Below are 14251 nucleotides of genomic sequence, written 5' to 3'. Positions count from 1 at the left end.
CAGGTGCTGATACCATCTCTGTAGGTGTTGTAGACTACACACTGACAGGTGCTGATACCATCTCTGTAGGTGTTGTAGACTACACACTGACAGGTGCTGATACCATCTCTGTAGGTGTTGTAGCCTACACACTGACAGGTGCTGATATCATCTCTGTAGGTGTTGTAGCCTACACACTGACAGGTGCTGATATCATCTCTGTAGGTGTTGTAGTCTACACACTGACAGGTGCTGATATCATCTCTGTAGGTGTTGTAGCCTACACACTGACAGGTGCTGATATCATCTCTGTAGGTGTTGTAGCCTACACACTGACAGGTGCTGATACCATCTCTGTAGGTGTTGTAGACTACACACTGACAGGTGCTGATACCATCTCTGTAGGTGTTGTAGTCTACACACTGACAGGTGCTGATATCATCTCTGTAGGTGTTGTAGCCTACACACTGACAGGTGCTGATACCATCTCTGTAGGTGTTGTAGCCTACACACTGACAGGTGCTGATACCATCTCTGTAGGTGTTGTAGACTACACACTGACAGGTGCTGATACCATCTCTGTAGGTGTTGTAGCCTACACACTGACAGGTGCTGATGTATAGGGGCATATGTTATGTGGGTGGGAAGTGTAGGAACACAATCTCACAGGAAATAATATTGTATATGGAAACATTTCATTTTCAAAGGATGTAATTGAATGCAACATTGTTGAATGCATGCTTTTTATGCGTTATGGCTTTCACGTTTGTTGACTGTGATAGATTACTGTGTCAGTGCTGCCAAGTGCACTTAGACTGAAACGTGGTGCCCATCTGCTCATTTGATGGGCTTCCAACTCGATTTAGTTCACCTGAGCAGATAATACCAGCCAGGCTGCAGCAGTCTCTCCTTCTCCAAGCAGCAGTGAGGAGAGAGGTCACTGTAGTGAATTTGGCAGGAAGCTGTAGCCTACACTCTAAAAATTAGGGGTTTAACAAGGATTCTTCTAAGATCCTCAAAGTTATTTGAAGAACCTTAGTGTTCTTGGCACTGAAAATTGCCCCCATTAGGTTCTTCCAAAAACCCCATAGGAGGTGGGGTTCATCGAGGAACCTCCTTAGTTGGTGGGGGTTCCTGCAGGAACTTAACTGCCCAACTAGAAACATTTGGATTTGAATTTGAAAGGACAGCAGGTGCAGGCACTTAACTGAAAAATGTAAAGATCTCCTCAATTTAAGGTAAGGTTTGTCCCTTATATAATCTAAATGGATATTGTTTTGTAATGATACCATCTATCTTTTCATATTTGTGCAAATCTTTCTAAAACAGAAAATGGACACAATTCAATGGATATCAATCAACAAAGAGGTAAGAATGTGTAGGCTGTAAGAATATGGTGAAGGCTAGCTGTATTGGGTGCAGATGACTGAACTGCTCACTTTTGTGTCTGTGTCTGCAGGTATACAGACGAGGAGGCATACAAAGGTAACTCTATTGGTATGTTATACAGATCACATGTACCATCCTCTTCCCTTACCTCTTCAATGAATATCCCATAGGCCTCTACAATACAGACAGGGTACGTGTATGAAAATGATCATAATTTTTTCATTCACATTTAACACAAAAACCAAGGTATGAATACTGTTGTGTGCATGTTTTGTTAAACATCTGTATAATAAAAAAAATTGGATTCACAGACTTCACCCTCCCTACACCTCTGATGAATATAACAGGAAACCTGTTCAATCACCATGCACTGCAAAATCATTCTGGCTATGGATACAGAGAACATCAACACATTAACATCAACAAGCTAGCTGGCTAATGTTAGGGTTAAGTTTAGGAGTTAGGTTAAAGGGTTAAGGTTAGGTTAGGTTTAGCTAAAAAGGTTAAGGTTAGAGGAAGGGTTAGCTAACATGCTAAGTAGTTAAAAAGAAGCAAAAAGTAGTAAGTAGTTGAAAAGTTGCTGAATACCTAAAATGCTAAAGTTCTCCTGATGAGATTCGAACTTGCAATCTTTGGGTTGCTAGACATTTGCTTTATACACCCACCCCGACTAACCATCCTGCTTTTGTTTTTGTCTTAAGTAACCATTTGTCTTATCAACACTACTAAACGTAACATATCATACTAATGTTGGTGTCCCGGATTGACATTTACTATTTTACGTCTAGTCTATGAGACCAGACTGAGAACAGTGTTATTTGGCCTGCCTAGGCCTACCCTACAGGTAAAATATTAACGTTTTTGATTCAGATGTTAAATCTATATAACATTTTCCTGTCAATACAGTTACAGGTATTTTATGTTCCATGCCTTTACCTGCCTCTAAGTCTTTATGTGCTCTCTTTCAAAAATGCGCACTCACGCAATTGTCGGTCACCTTGGAGATGAGAAACATTGAGGAGGGTAGGTTACGACTGTCTCAGCCTCTACTTTCCACACGAAAACTCTCAGCGAAGCACCCTCAATATATCTGTACAACTTTATATACGATTTAAGAAGCTTTGAGAAAAAAACGATGATTGCATAAACTGTCGCGAGGCACATGTCGGACACGTCCATGTTTTGCGCCTTCAGAATGTCTTGAGAAAGAAGACCCTCTGATTGTCCACCCGTAGACCCTGCAAGCAAAGGTAGAACCTGCCGGTGAAATTGTATCAATTTACAAATGACAAGATTCTGAAACTCTGCTGCATCCTATCTAATTCAGATATGATCTAATTTAATCGAATGTTTTCAAAACCCTATAGTATTTTTCTTGAAATAAGGAGTAGTCTAAGAATATGATGTCTTAAACCAATGTGGTTAAAAAAGGGCCATCCTGGGATTATAATGATTTGCCTTGAAACCCGACGTTGGGCATAAATGAGAATTTAAACCAAAGTTTCCTCACATCTACAAGCCACGAATATTTAATAACGTTACATTTTAACGTACAGTACTTTACCGGTTGTCTTTGGCAGTCGGTCGTTTTTGGCGGTAGGAATGTGAGACAATATACCCACCCACAAAAATACAGTGCACTCTGGAAGTATTCAGACCCCCTTAACTTTTTCCACATTTTGTTACTTACAGCCTTATTCTAAAATGTATATTTTTTCCCCTCATCAATCTACACACAATACCCAATAATTACAAATCAAAAACTATGTATTTTTTGGCAAACTCCAAGCAGGCTGTTTACTGAGGAGTGGCTTCTGTCGGGCCACTCTACCATAAATGCCTGATTGGTGAAGTGCTGCAGTGATGGTTGTCCTTCTGGAAGGTTCTCCCATCTCCACAGAGGAACTCTGGAGCTCTTTCAGAGTGACCATCAGGTTCTTGGTCACCTCCCTGACCAAGGACCTTCTCCCCCGATTGCTCAGTTTGGCCAGGCAACCAGCTCTAGGAAGAGTCTTGGTGGTTCCAAACTTCTTCCATTTAAGAATGATGGAGGCCACTGTGTTCTTGGGGACCTTCAATGCTGCAGACATGTTTTGGTACCCTTCCCAGATCTGTGCCTCGACACAATCCTGTCTCAGAGCTCTAGACAATTCCTTCGACCTCATGGTTTGGTTTTTGCTCTGACATGCACTGTCAATTGTGGGACCTTATATAGACAGGTGTGTGCCTTTCCAAATAATGTCCAATCAATTGACTTTTCCACAGGTGGACTCCAATCAAGTTCTAGAAACATCTCAAGGATGATCAATGGAAACAGGATGCACCTGAGTTCAATTTCAAGTCTCATAGCAAAGTGTCTGAATACTTATTTTTATTTAACTAGGCAAGTCAGTTAAGAACAAATTCTTATTTACAATGACGGCCTAGGAACAGTGTGTTAACTGCCTTGTTCAGGGGCAGAACAACAGATTTTAACCTTGTCAGCTCAGGGACTCGATCCAGGAACCTTTCGGTAACCACAAAGCTACCTGCCGCCCCATGTAAAGAAGGTATTTCTGTTTTTTATTTTTAATACATTTGCAAACATTTCTAAGTAACTGTTTTCACTTTGTCATTCTGGGGTATTGTGTGTAGATTGATGAAGAAATATGTTTATTTAATACATTTTAGAATAAGGCTGTAACGTAACAAAATGTGGAAAAAGTCAAGGGGTCTGAATACTTTCCGAATGCACTGTATATGCAACAATTTCAGTGATTTTACTGAGTTACAGTTCATATAAGGAAATCAGTCAATTTAAATAAAGTCATTAAGCCCTAATCTATGGATTTCACATGACTGGGCAGGGTGCAGCCATGGGTGGGCTTGTGAGGGCATAGGCCCACCCACTGGGGAGCCAGGCCCAGCCAATCATAATTTGTTTTCCCCCACAAAAGGGCTTTATTACAGACAGAAATACTCCTCAGTTTCATCAGCTGTCTCAGACGATCCCGCCCGCAGGTGAATAAGCCGAATGTAGAGTTCCTGGGCTGGCATGGTTACACGTGGTCTGCGATTGTGAGGCCGGTTGGACGTACTGCCAAATTCTCTAGTTGGCTTATGGTAGAGAAATGAACATTAAATCCTCTGGCAACAGCTCTGTTGGACATTCCTGCAGTCAGCATGCCAATTGCACGCGAACTCAAAACTTGAGATATCTGTGGCATTGTGTTGTGTGACAAAACTGCACATGTTAGAGTTGCCTTTTATTTTCCCCAGCACAAAGTGCACCTGTGTAACGATCATGCTGTTTAATCAGCTTCTTGATAGGCCACACCTGTCAGGTGGATGGATTATCTTGGCAAAGAAGAATTGCTCACTAACAGGGATGTAAACAAATTTATGCACAACATTTTAGAGAAATAAGCTTTTTGTGCATTTGGACAATTTTTGTGATCTTTTATTTCAGCTCATGAAACATGGGACCAACACTTTACATGTTGCGTTTATATTTTTGTTCAGTATACATACATTTTTCAAAGCGCTGGTAGTGCCTTGAGATTTATATCACCTGAAGCATGCGCATAACCATGTAAACACATGCATAAATCGGCAAGTACTGCTCAGGGATTAGTGCTTTATGAATAGTGTTTTTTGAGGTCAGTTCTGTTTCGGTTCGATTATTAAAAAATAATCACTGTTTTGATTTTGGTTTAGATAATTTTTTTCAACATTAAATGCATTGTGCATTATGTGGGTTGAATGCTGTAACAACACAGAATAAAACAATTAATGAAAGTTCCATGATGGTAGTGACTGGCTATTACTGCTTATTACTTATTAACCATCATTTATTCAACTTTAATCAAATATTTCAGTTGTTTTGTATATTACATTTGTTTTATTTAATTACTTTATAATTTCATTCCAAGTCATCATCTCATCTCTATAGAGCTGCTGCCTACGCTGTCTGACAAAATCACTATTTTAGTAGTTCTTCAAAGTAAATAAGGCATTGTAGTTAATTATTCACATTTTATGGGTTAAACTATTTAGAATATTGGCCTGTTGGAAACTACTACTCCCTAATACATCGCACGGTTCAGACTGGAATTGATTTATCTCTGGAAAAACTCATTGAGCTCACAGAAAAAAAGAACAAAATGGAATTCAAATAATTTAACCTATGTCGGTCAATTAGTTGTTTAAAAAACTTTTAAAAAAATGGTTAATTGCTTAGCACTATTGGCAGGTATGCATGCGTCTAGTGCATGTATTTGTATGTTGTGCGCATGCTTCAGGTGATAGAAATCTGAAGGCACTACCTTCTTATCCTCTCCTGGAAATTCTGAAGGCACTACCTTCTTATCCTCTCCTGGAAATTCTGAAGGCACTAACTTCTTATCCTCTCCTGGAAAGTCTGAAGGCATTACCTTCCCTCCCTTCTTATCCTCTCCTGGGAAGTCTGAAGGCACTACCTTCCCTCCCTTCTTATCCTCTCCTGGGAAGTCTGAAGGCACTACCTTCCCTCCCTTCTTATCCTCTCCTGGAAAGTCTGAAGGCACTACCTTCTTATCCTCTCCTGGAAATTCTGAAGGCACTACCTTCTTATCCTCTCCTGGAAATTCTGAAGGCACTACCTTCTTATCCTCTCCTGGAAATTCTGAAGGCACTACCTTCTTATCCTCTCCTGGAAAGTCTGAAGGCATTACCTTCCCTCCCTTCTTATCCTCTCCTGGGAAGTCTGAAGGCACTACCTTCCCTCCCTTCTTATCCTCTCCTGGAAAGTCTGAAGGCACTACCTTCTTATCCTCTCCTGGAAATTCTGAAGGCACTACCTTCTTATCCTCTCCTGGAAATTCTGAAGGCACTACCTTCTTATCCTCTCCTGGAAATTCTGAAGGCACTACCTTCTTATCCTCTCCTGGGAAGTCTAAAGGCATTACCTTCCCTCCCTTCTTATCCTCTCCTGGGAAGTCTGAAGGTACTACCTTCCCTCCCTTCTTATCCTCTCCTGGGAAGTCTGAAGGCATTACCTTCCCTCCCTTCTTATCCTCTCCTGGAAAGTCTGAAGGTACTACCTTCCCTCCCTTCTTATCCTCTCCTGGGAAGTCTGAAGGTACTACCTTCCCTCCCTTCTTATCCTCTCCTGGAAAGTCTGAAGGCACTACCTTCCCTCCCTTCTTATCCTCCCCTGGGAAGTCTGTGCACAGCAGAGGAGGCTGGTTGGCTGAGCTATAGGAGGACGGGCTCATTGTAATAGCAGGAATGGAATTCATGGAACAGTATCGAACACATGGAAACCGTATTTTTTCTTCCAGTCCATTAGTTCCATTCCAGTCATTACAATGAGCCCATCCTTTTATAGCTCCTGCCACCTCCTCTGGTGGACAGGTGTCTGACAGATGGCTGCATGGCTAAGATCCTTCATGAACAGAATCAATGGGTATTGATTACACTGAAGCCCCAGTCAGTCTGTGACAGTGCTGTGCTGCTGTTTTGTTATTCCCCAGTGGCCACAGAGCTCACAGGGTTACTGCTTCTGTCTGAACTGTCTCACTACAAACTCTTCTAACTACACTGGATGTCTCCATCTGTTCTGCTAGGGCTACACTACAGGGAGCTGCTGCCTTCTGTCCTTTCATAAGGGTGTTTTCTTTACCTCAATTTAACTAGGCAAGTCAGTTAAGAACAAATTATTATTTACAATGATGGGCTAAAAACGGACAACGTTGGGCAAATTGTGCGCTGCCCTATGGGACTCCCAAGCACGGCCGGATGTGATGCAGCCTGGGTGTGCAAAGAGGATGCTAGTTACTGTACTTTGGCAGGTCTTACAGATGCCTTTGAGGAACTCTTTTAGAAGTCAAGAGTGCCATATTGTGTTGTCTGTCATTAGATCAGAGGTGATGGCCAATTTATCCATGTTAATAAGCCACCGGCCTATGAGGATGTTGCACACTCCAAAGGTGTTGCAGCGGGTTGCACACTGTTACCAAGGGTTGCATGATGCACAATATTGCCATTCTGAATGAAGGTTGGAGATCCAGTGGGTTTTGTAGTGTGTTTTTATTGGGTGTTATAGTGTGTTTTTATTGGGTGTTCATTGGTGAACAGGTGTGATGGAAGCGGCCAGTACTTCCCTCAGAGATGACTGCCCTCCCTGGGAAGATGTGTCTCTGTCTGCCCCTCACAGAGACGATGGTCAACTGGTCACCCATGTCAACCAAACACAGGACTTACTGGTGAGCTGGTCAAGTTCTCTCTTGGAAAAATACATTTTATCTCCATGAGACTAACCTGGATAAATAGTGTTTGGTCTTCCCTTGAAAGCATTTAATTGAACTGATTTGTAGTTTGTGTCTAATGTATAGTCATTCAGATGCTGAATCCACAGTGTAATGGGGTAAATCTTGTTTGTGTCTTTCTAGTTCTTTCTCCACGTTATTACTGCCTGTGTTGTCACTGTCTGTGTTTTAGTCCGTATTGCCCCTGTCTGTCTGTAAGGCTGTCTGTGTTTTAGTCCGTATTGCCCCTGTCTGTCTGTAATGCTGTCTGTGTTTTAGTCCGTATTGCCCCTGTCTGTCTGTAAGGCTGTCTGTGTTTTAGTCCGTATTGCCCCTGTCTGTCTGTAAGGCTGTCTGTGTTTTAGTCCGTATTGCCCCTGTCTGTCTGTGTTTTAGTCCGTATTGCCGCTGTCTGTCTGTAATGCTGTCTGTGTTTTAGTCCGTATTGCCCCTGTCTGTCTGTAATGCTGTCTGTGTTTTAGTCCGTATTGCCCCTGTCTGTCTGTAATGCTGTCTGTGTTTTAGTCCGTATTGTCGCTGTCTGTCTGTAATGCTGTCTGTGTTTTAGTCCGTATTGCCCCTGTCTGTCTGTAATGCTGTCTGTGTTTTAGTCCGTATTGCCCCTGTCTGTCTGTAATGCTGTCTGTGCTATAGGCCAACCTTATGTCTTAGTCTGTATCCCTCTAAATGTTTCTATGTACAGTATATCAGTATATAGTACTAAGGCTTACTTCATGTCTGTAGTACTGAGCCTCAGAGTATATCTGTACTCTACCTTACTTTCTGGGCTCCTATCTGTAGTTGTGAGCCTCAGAGTGTATCTGTCCTTTACCTTACTGTCTGTGCTCCTCTCTGTAACCCAGAGGTCTCAGGGTCAGGCTGCGGAGTGGAAGAGCTCCTCTGATTGGCTCCTGACCCACAGTCTCTACAGCTCCGGCCTCTCCCTCTCAACACTCCTCTCACACGGGACCACCAAGATCAGGTAAGTGTGTGTGACAGGGGCCAGCTTTACATATCTGGGCCCATATTCACAAAGAGCATCAGGGTAGAACTGCTGATTTAGGATCAGTTTTGATCCTAGATCAGCAGGGATCTGATACCAGATCTTTTACACTGAGACGCTTTGTTAACACGTACCCAGGTCCCTAGCACGTCTAGCTCGTTCCATGATACAAATGCCCTATGCACCTCCATCCAACTTATCCCATCTGGGCAGTTATTGCCTGAGCAAGGCTGCCTGAACGGCCACGTATGAACTATGAGCTGATAGCAGTTGCCCTTGTCCTCTGCTCTGACCTCTCTGTGTTGGTGGCAGTGCTGGGGAGGACGGAGGCCTCAGCAGACAGCTGGAGATCACTGCTGCAGGACTCATTCACTTTGACTTCCAGCTGTACCAGTGAGTACTCCTCTCTTACACACACACACACACACACACACACACACACACACACACACACACACACACACACACACACACACACACTGGCATGTGGTGCCACGCATGCACAGGCACACATACACACACTGGCATGCACCCACCCACGCAGGCATGCAAGCACACGCACACACAAAACAAGTGCTGTCACCCACACACACACAGCTGCAACCGTGACTGCCACTGTTTGTGATAATGAACGTGTTGTTTGGACTCTACAGGGCCATTGAGCTGTACCATGGCAGAATAAGATGGCTGAACCAAGGAAGTATGAAGGTATGGTATAGTAGATCTTCATCATCATCATCATATACAGTATATAACTATTGCTATACAACCTAAAGTGTCCAGAGTGACAGTATAGCTGTGCCATTCCTCTGTGTGTGTGGCAGGTGTTTGGGCTGGTGAAGGGGTCCAGAGTAGGGGTCATAGTTGACACCTCAGATGTTAACTGCACCAAGTACAGACTGCCAGATCTACAGAGGAACCTCCTGGTGAGATAGATATACATTTAGACCCCTGGTTTCGCCCAGTGATGTTTATAAACCCTGGATGACTGACAGGGGGCTGTGTAATAAAGCTACCATGCAGCCATCTTGGTACTCCTCCTCCCTTGTAAAAAAGATTTTGGAAGCTATAAAAATGCATTTATTCATGTCTAGATTCGTTTTTTGACATGTTTATTCTATTACAGACACTTTAATGCATACTTTGAAATTATATTATGTGAGCTAAACATACAAATGAAAAATTATATAAAAAAAATGACCTTAAAGTATTTCTTTAGAGAATACTAATATTAGTGTCCTCACTACAACAGAAACATTCTTAAATACATGTAATTTTGTCCTTGAAACATTTCATTGAAATACTGTTGAATTTCATTCATTCCTATGGAGGACTGCTCCTACAAAGGAGTGCTAATATGGCCGACCAGTGGCTTCAAAGCTTCTCAATGGCCAATATATTGCATCAGCAATCCAGAGTTTGTATATATCATTGGTTTCACCTCATCGTTTACTGGTAAGATAAATAGATATTTAAACCCCTGGTTTCACCTCTCATTTACTGGTGAGCTAGATAGACATTTAAACCTCTAGTTTCACCTCATCATTTACTTCATTTACTATGGGCTTTGTCTCTCAGCAAGCATTGAATGTGTGTGTGTTTATGTGTGTATGTTTGTGTGTGTGTGGGTGTGTCAGTCTCTGATAGAAGAGCAGCTCAGCTGTAAGCGTCAGCTGTACCTGATGTCCTGTGGTACTGAGACCAGCAGCCTTTGGGATAGCCCCAGAGATGTCAACACCTTCAGGTGAGAAGTCCTAAGAGAGGTCATCGAGGTCATAACATTGTGCTTTAAAGGTGTATCCCATAACCTTTTTGCCCCCTGTGGCCATCAGACTAAATGCTGAAATAATCGATGCTCAAACACACACATACACACACCATTTTGGCGTAGCCGCGCGAAGTAGGGTGCTGAGGGTGCTGCAGAACCCCCTGAAAAATCGGGATTATTTTTTGTTGTTGTTGAAAAAATATATCTTCTAAAAATTATAATTTAGAAAAATCTGAAAGTACTGCCCTGGGCCTTTAAAAGTCCTGTATTAGTGGACCGATATATCAGTCTGCAGCTGTCACATGGGTCGTCGAAAGGGGACCAAGGCGCAGCGTGTAAAGTGCTCACATTTCCTTTATTTATGATGACACTTAAACAAATTAACAAACCCGACAGCCAACAGTTCCGTCAGGTACATCGACAAAACGGAAAACAACTACCCACAAACCCCAAAGGAAAACAGGCTGCCTAAGTATGGCTTCCAATCAGAGACAACGAAAGACACCTGCCTCTGATTGGAAACCATACCCGGCCAAACCTGGAAAACAAAACATAGAAATAGAATACTAGAAAAACCCCACCTACAAACAGAAAACCCAAAACCACCCAACACAACCACCTGTCACGCCCTGATCACTCTACTATGGCAAATGACCTCTTACAGGGGTCAGGACGTGACAGCAGCATGGGCAAAACGTTTTTCCAGCCCCTCCCCCAAACTACTACCCGTGGCTATGCATTTAGGTACCCCGTCAGCCTGCCAAGTAGTTTTCTTTAACCAGAAAGGAAACTACAGATTGCACCTTTGACCCAGAGGGATGACAGGCATATTATTTTTAACCACAAAATAGTCCACTCTAGAATTCCAGTTGTTCACCATTGAGAGGATATTATAGCTGACACGTATTCCTTAAGTGTTTGGTGGGATAAAATGTTATTCTTTTTCAGATGTTGCTATAGTATCCTTAAAAAGCTGCCCAGTCACTTTAGCTCAAGTTCCATGATAATACCAGAGGACTCTGGATGTTGATGTAACAGCATGGAGCTGGAGGGGAGAGGCCTGCTGGACTGTCTCACGGCCTTTGTGTGTGTGTCCCTGCAGTCTCACGGACCTAACCCAGCACAGCGCCCACTGTTTATTTCAGCTCGCTCCTGCGTTTATTTTCATTAGGTTATAATGTCTATTTTAATATGCTTCTTATGCCTCTTGTGTTATTTTAGATGAGTCATTTGGGAATGCGTGTGTACATGCGAGAACAGTTTGTGCCTGTGTTAGTAGAGGAAGACACACATACATACACACACACACACACACACACACACACACACACACACACACACACACACACACACACACACACACACACACACACACACACACACACACAGGGAAGAGTGAGGGACAGTGAGAGCTACTGTGCACTGTTCTGTGGTGACTGACTGGCTGTATTCAACACTAATGCCAAAGAATACAAACAGAATGTGTTTTCATACTGAACACTTTAGTATCTATTAGTGTAAATAAATGTTAAGCGTTCCATCTTTTAATACCCTCATAGATCATCACTCATTCCTACAGTTAAGTGTATCTGTGCTTTAAAAAACCAGTCCATTCCTACACTGGTTTGTGAAAACATAAACTGTGTATAGTTTGGGGGACGCCCATATTTTCAGGTAGAGTAATACACTCATGTTTCCTCAATGAAATAGCACAACATACAGTTGATCTAGTACTGTAGGAGGTAATAGAGCTACAGTGTTGGGTTAGTATGGGTTAGAATACAAATAGATCAAATACAAAGAAGTTCTGTGTGAAACGTCCGTGTACACACTTAATGCTAGTTTGTTTGTGTTGTTCTTATTGTTGTAAGTATATACAGTTGAAGTCGGAAGTTTACATACACCTTAGCAAAATACATTTAAACTCAGTTTTTCACAATTCCTGACATTTAATCCTAGTAAATATTCCCTGTCTTAGGTCAGTTAGGATCACCACTTTATTTTAAGAATGTGAAATGTCAGAATAATAGTAGAGAGAGTGATTTATTTCAGCTTTTATTTCTTTCATCCCAGTGGGTCAGAAATGTACATGCATTCAATTAGTATTTGGTAGCATTGCTAGCTGGTGTGGTGTAACTGAGTCAGGTTGCAGGCCTCCTTGCTCGCACACACTTTTTCAGTTCTGCCCACAAATTTTCTATAGGATTGAGGTCAGGACATTGCGATGGCCACTCCAATACCTTGACTTTGTTGTCCTTAAGCCATTTTGCCACAACTTTGGAAGTATGCTTGGGGTCATTGTTCATTTGGAAGACCCATTTGTGACCAAGCTTAAACTTCCTGACTGATGTCTTGAGATGTTGCTTCAATATATCCACATAATTTTCCAGCCTCATGATGCCATCTATTTTGTGAAGTGCACCAGTCCCTCCTGCAGCAAAGCACCCCCACAACATGATGCTGCCACCCCCGTGCTTCACGGTTGGGATGGTGTTCTTCAGCTTGCAAGCCTCCCCCTTTTTCCTCCAAACATAAAAAGATGGTCATTATGGCCAAACAGTTCTATTTTTGTTTTATCAGACCAGAGGACATTTCTCCAAAAAGTACAATCTTTGTCCCCATGTGCAGTTGCAAACCATAGTCTGGCTTTTTTATGGCGGTTTTGGAGCAGTGGCTTCTTCCTTGCTGAGCGGCCTTGCAGGTTATGTCGATAAAGGACTCGTTTTATTGTGGATATAGATACTTTTATACCTGTTTCCTCCAGCAACTTCACAAGGTCCTTTGCTGTTGTTCTGGGATTGATTTGCACTTTTCACACACAAAGTACGTTTTTCTCTATGAGACAGAACGCGTCTCCTTCCTGAGCGGTATGACAGCCGCGTGGTCCCATGTTATTTATACTTGCGTACTATTGTTTGTACAGATGAACGTGGTACCTTCAGGCGTTTGGAAATTGCTCCCAAGGATGAACCAGACTTGTGGAGGTCTACAATTTTGTTTCTGAAGTCTTGGCTGATTTCTTTTGATTTTCCAATGATGTCAAGCAAAGAGGCACTGAGTTTGAAGGTAGGCCTTGAAATACATCCACAGGTACACCTCCAATTGACTCAAATGATGTCAATTAGCCTATCAGAAGCTTCTAAAGCCATGGCATCATTTTCTGTAATTTTCCAATCTGTTTAAAGGCACAGTCAACTTAGTGTATGTAAACTTCTGACCCACTGAAATTGTGATACAGTGAATTATAAGTGAAATAATCTGTCTGTAAACAATTGTTGGAAAAATGACTTGTGTCATGCACAAAGTAGATGTCCTAACCGACTTGCCAAAAATATAGTTTGTTAACAAGAAATGTGTGGAGTGGTTGAAAAATGAGTTTTAATGACTCCAACCTAAGTGTATGTAAACTTCTGACTTCAAATGTATGTCTTTCCATCCTTTTATCCATGTATCAATATGTTTTAGATAGAGCTATACCATTTGTGTGCGCATGGATTTCAGTTTGTATTGACTGCTGTGTGGGTGTAATTGAACATGAACTTGAACTAGACCTAAAGTGCCAGTTTCTATAGGCTGACTCATTGTCAGTGGATCTGTTTAGCCTGCCTTCTACAGTAGATTGTGTCTCTGTGGCCTGTTCTTCCTCCAGACTGCAGGAGGCTTGTGGCTGGGTGAATGAGCTGGGAGCCAGGGGGGGATGTAACCTCCTCCAGGCCCTGAAGAGAGGCCTTGGCCTGGGCTGCACTCAGCTTGACTCCCTGGTCATCGTCCTGGGCTCCAGGTGAATCAACTTCAACAGGACAGTGATGTAGTGGAACTGATAATGAAAGTACAGCAATAACTACA

General features: G+C 42.4%; 1 protein-coding gene across 4 annotated transcripts in view; it reads left to right on the top strand.

Moving 5' to 3' along the window:
- Nucleotides 1-2366: 2366 nt before the first annotated feature.
- Nucleotides 2367-14251, top strand: part of vwa3a (von Willebrand factor A domain containing 3A) — a 30516-nt gene continuing 18631 nt past the window's right edge. For 3 of the 4 annotated variants that reach the window (XM_029770952.1, XM_029770943.1, XM_029770926.1), the window contains exons 1-8: nucleotides 2367-2391; nucleotides 7465-7592; nucleotides 8498-8616; nucleotides 8950-9030; nucleotides 9291-9345; nucleotides 9462-9563; nucleotides 10275-10381; nucleotides 14055-14186. In XM_029770952.1, the coding sequence (XP_029626812.1) occupies nucleotides 2373-2391; nucleotides 7465-7592; nucleotides 8498-8616; nucleotides 8950-9030; nucleotides 9291-9345; nucleotides 9462-9563; nucleotides 10275-10381; nucleotides 14055-14186 (743 nt within the window). In that variant the 5' untranslated portion in view covers nucleotides 2367-2372. The other variant, XM_029770935.1, reaches the window with a different exon arrangement.

The sequence above is a fragment of the Salmo trutta genome, chromosome 1 (genome assembly GCF_901001165.1).
Source record: "Salmo trutta chromosome 1, fSalTru1.1, whole genome shotgun sequence".
Taxonomy (NCBI): Eukaryota; Metazoa; Chordata; class Actinopteri; order Salmoniformes; family Salmonidae; genus Salmo; species Salmo trutta.
The sequence above is the reverse complement of the archived record's forward strand: the minus strand, read 5'-3'. Positions and strand labels throughout refer to the sequence as shown.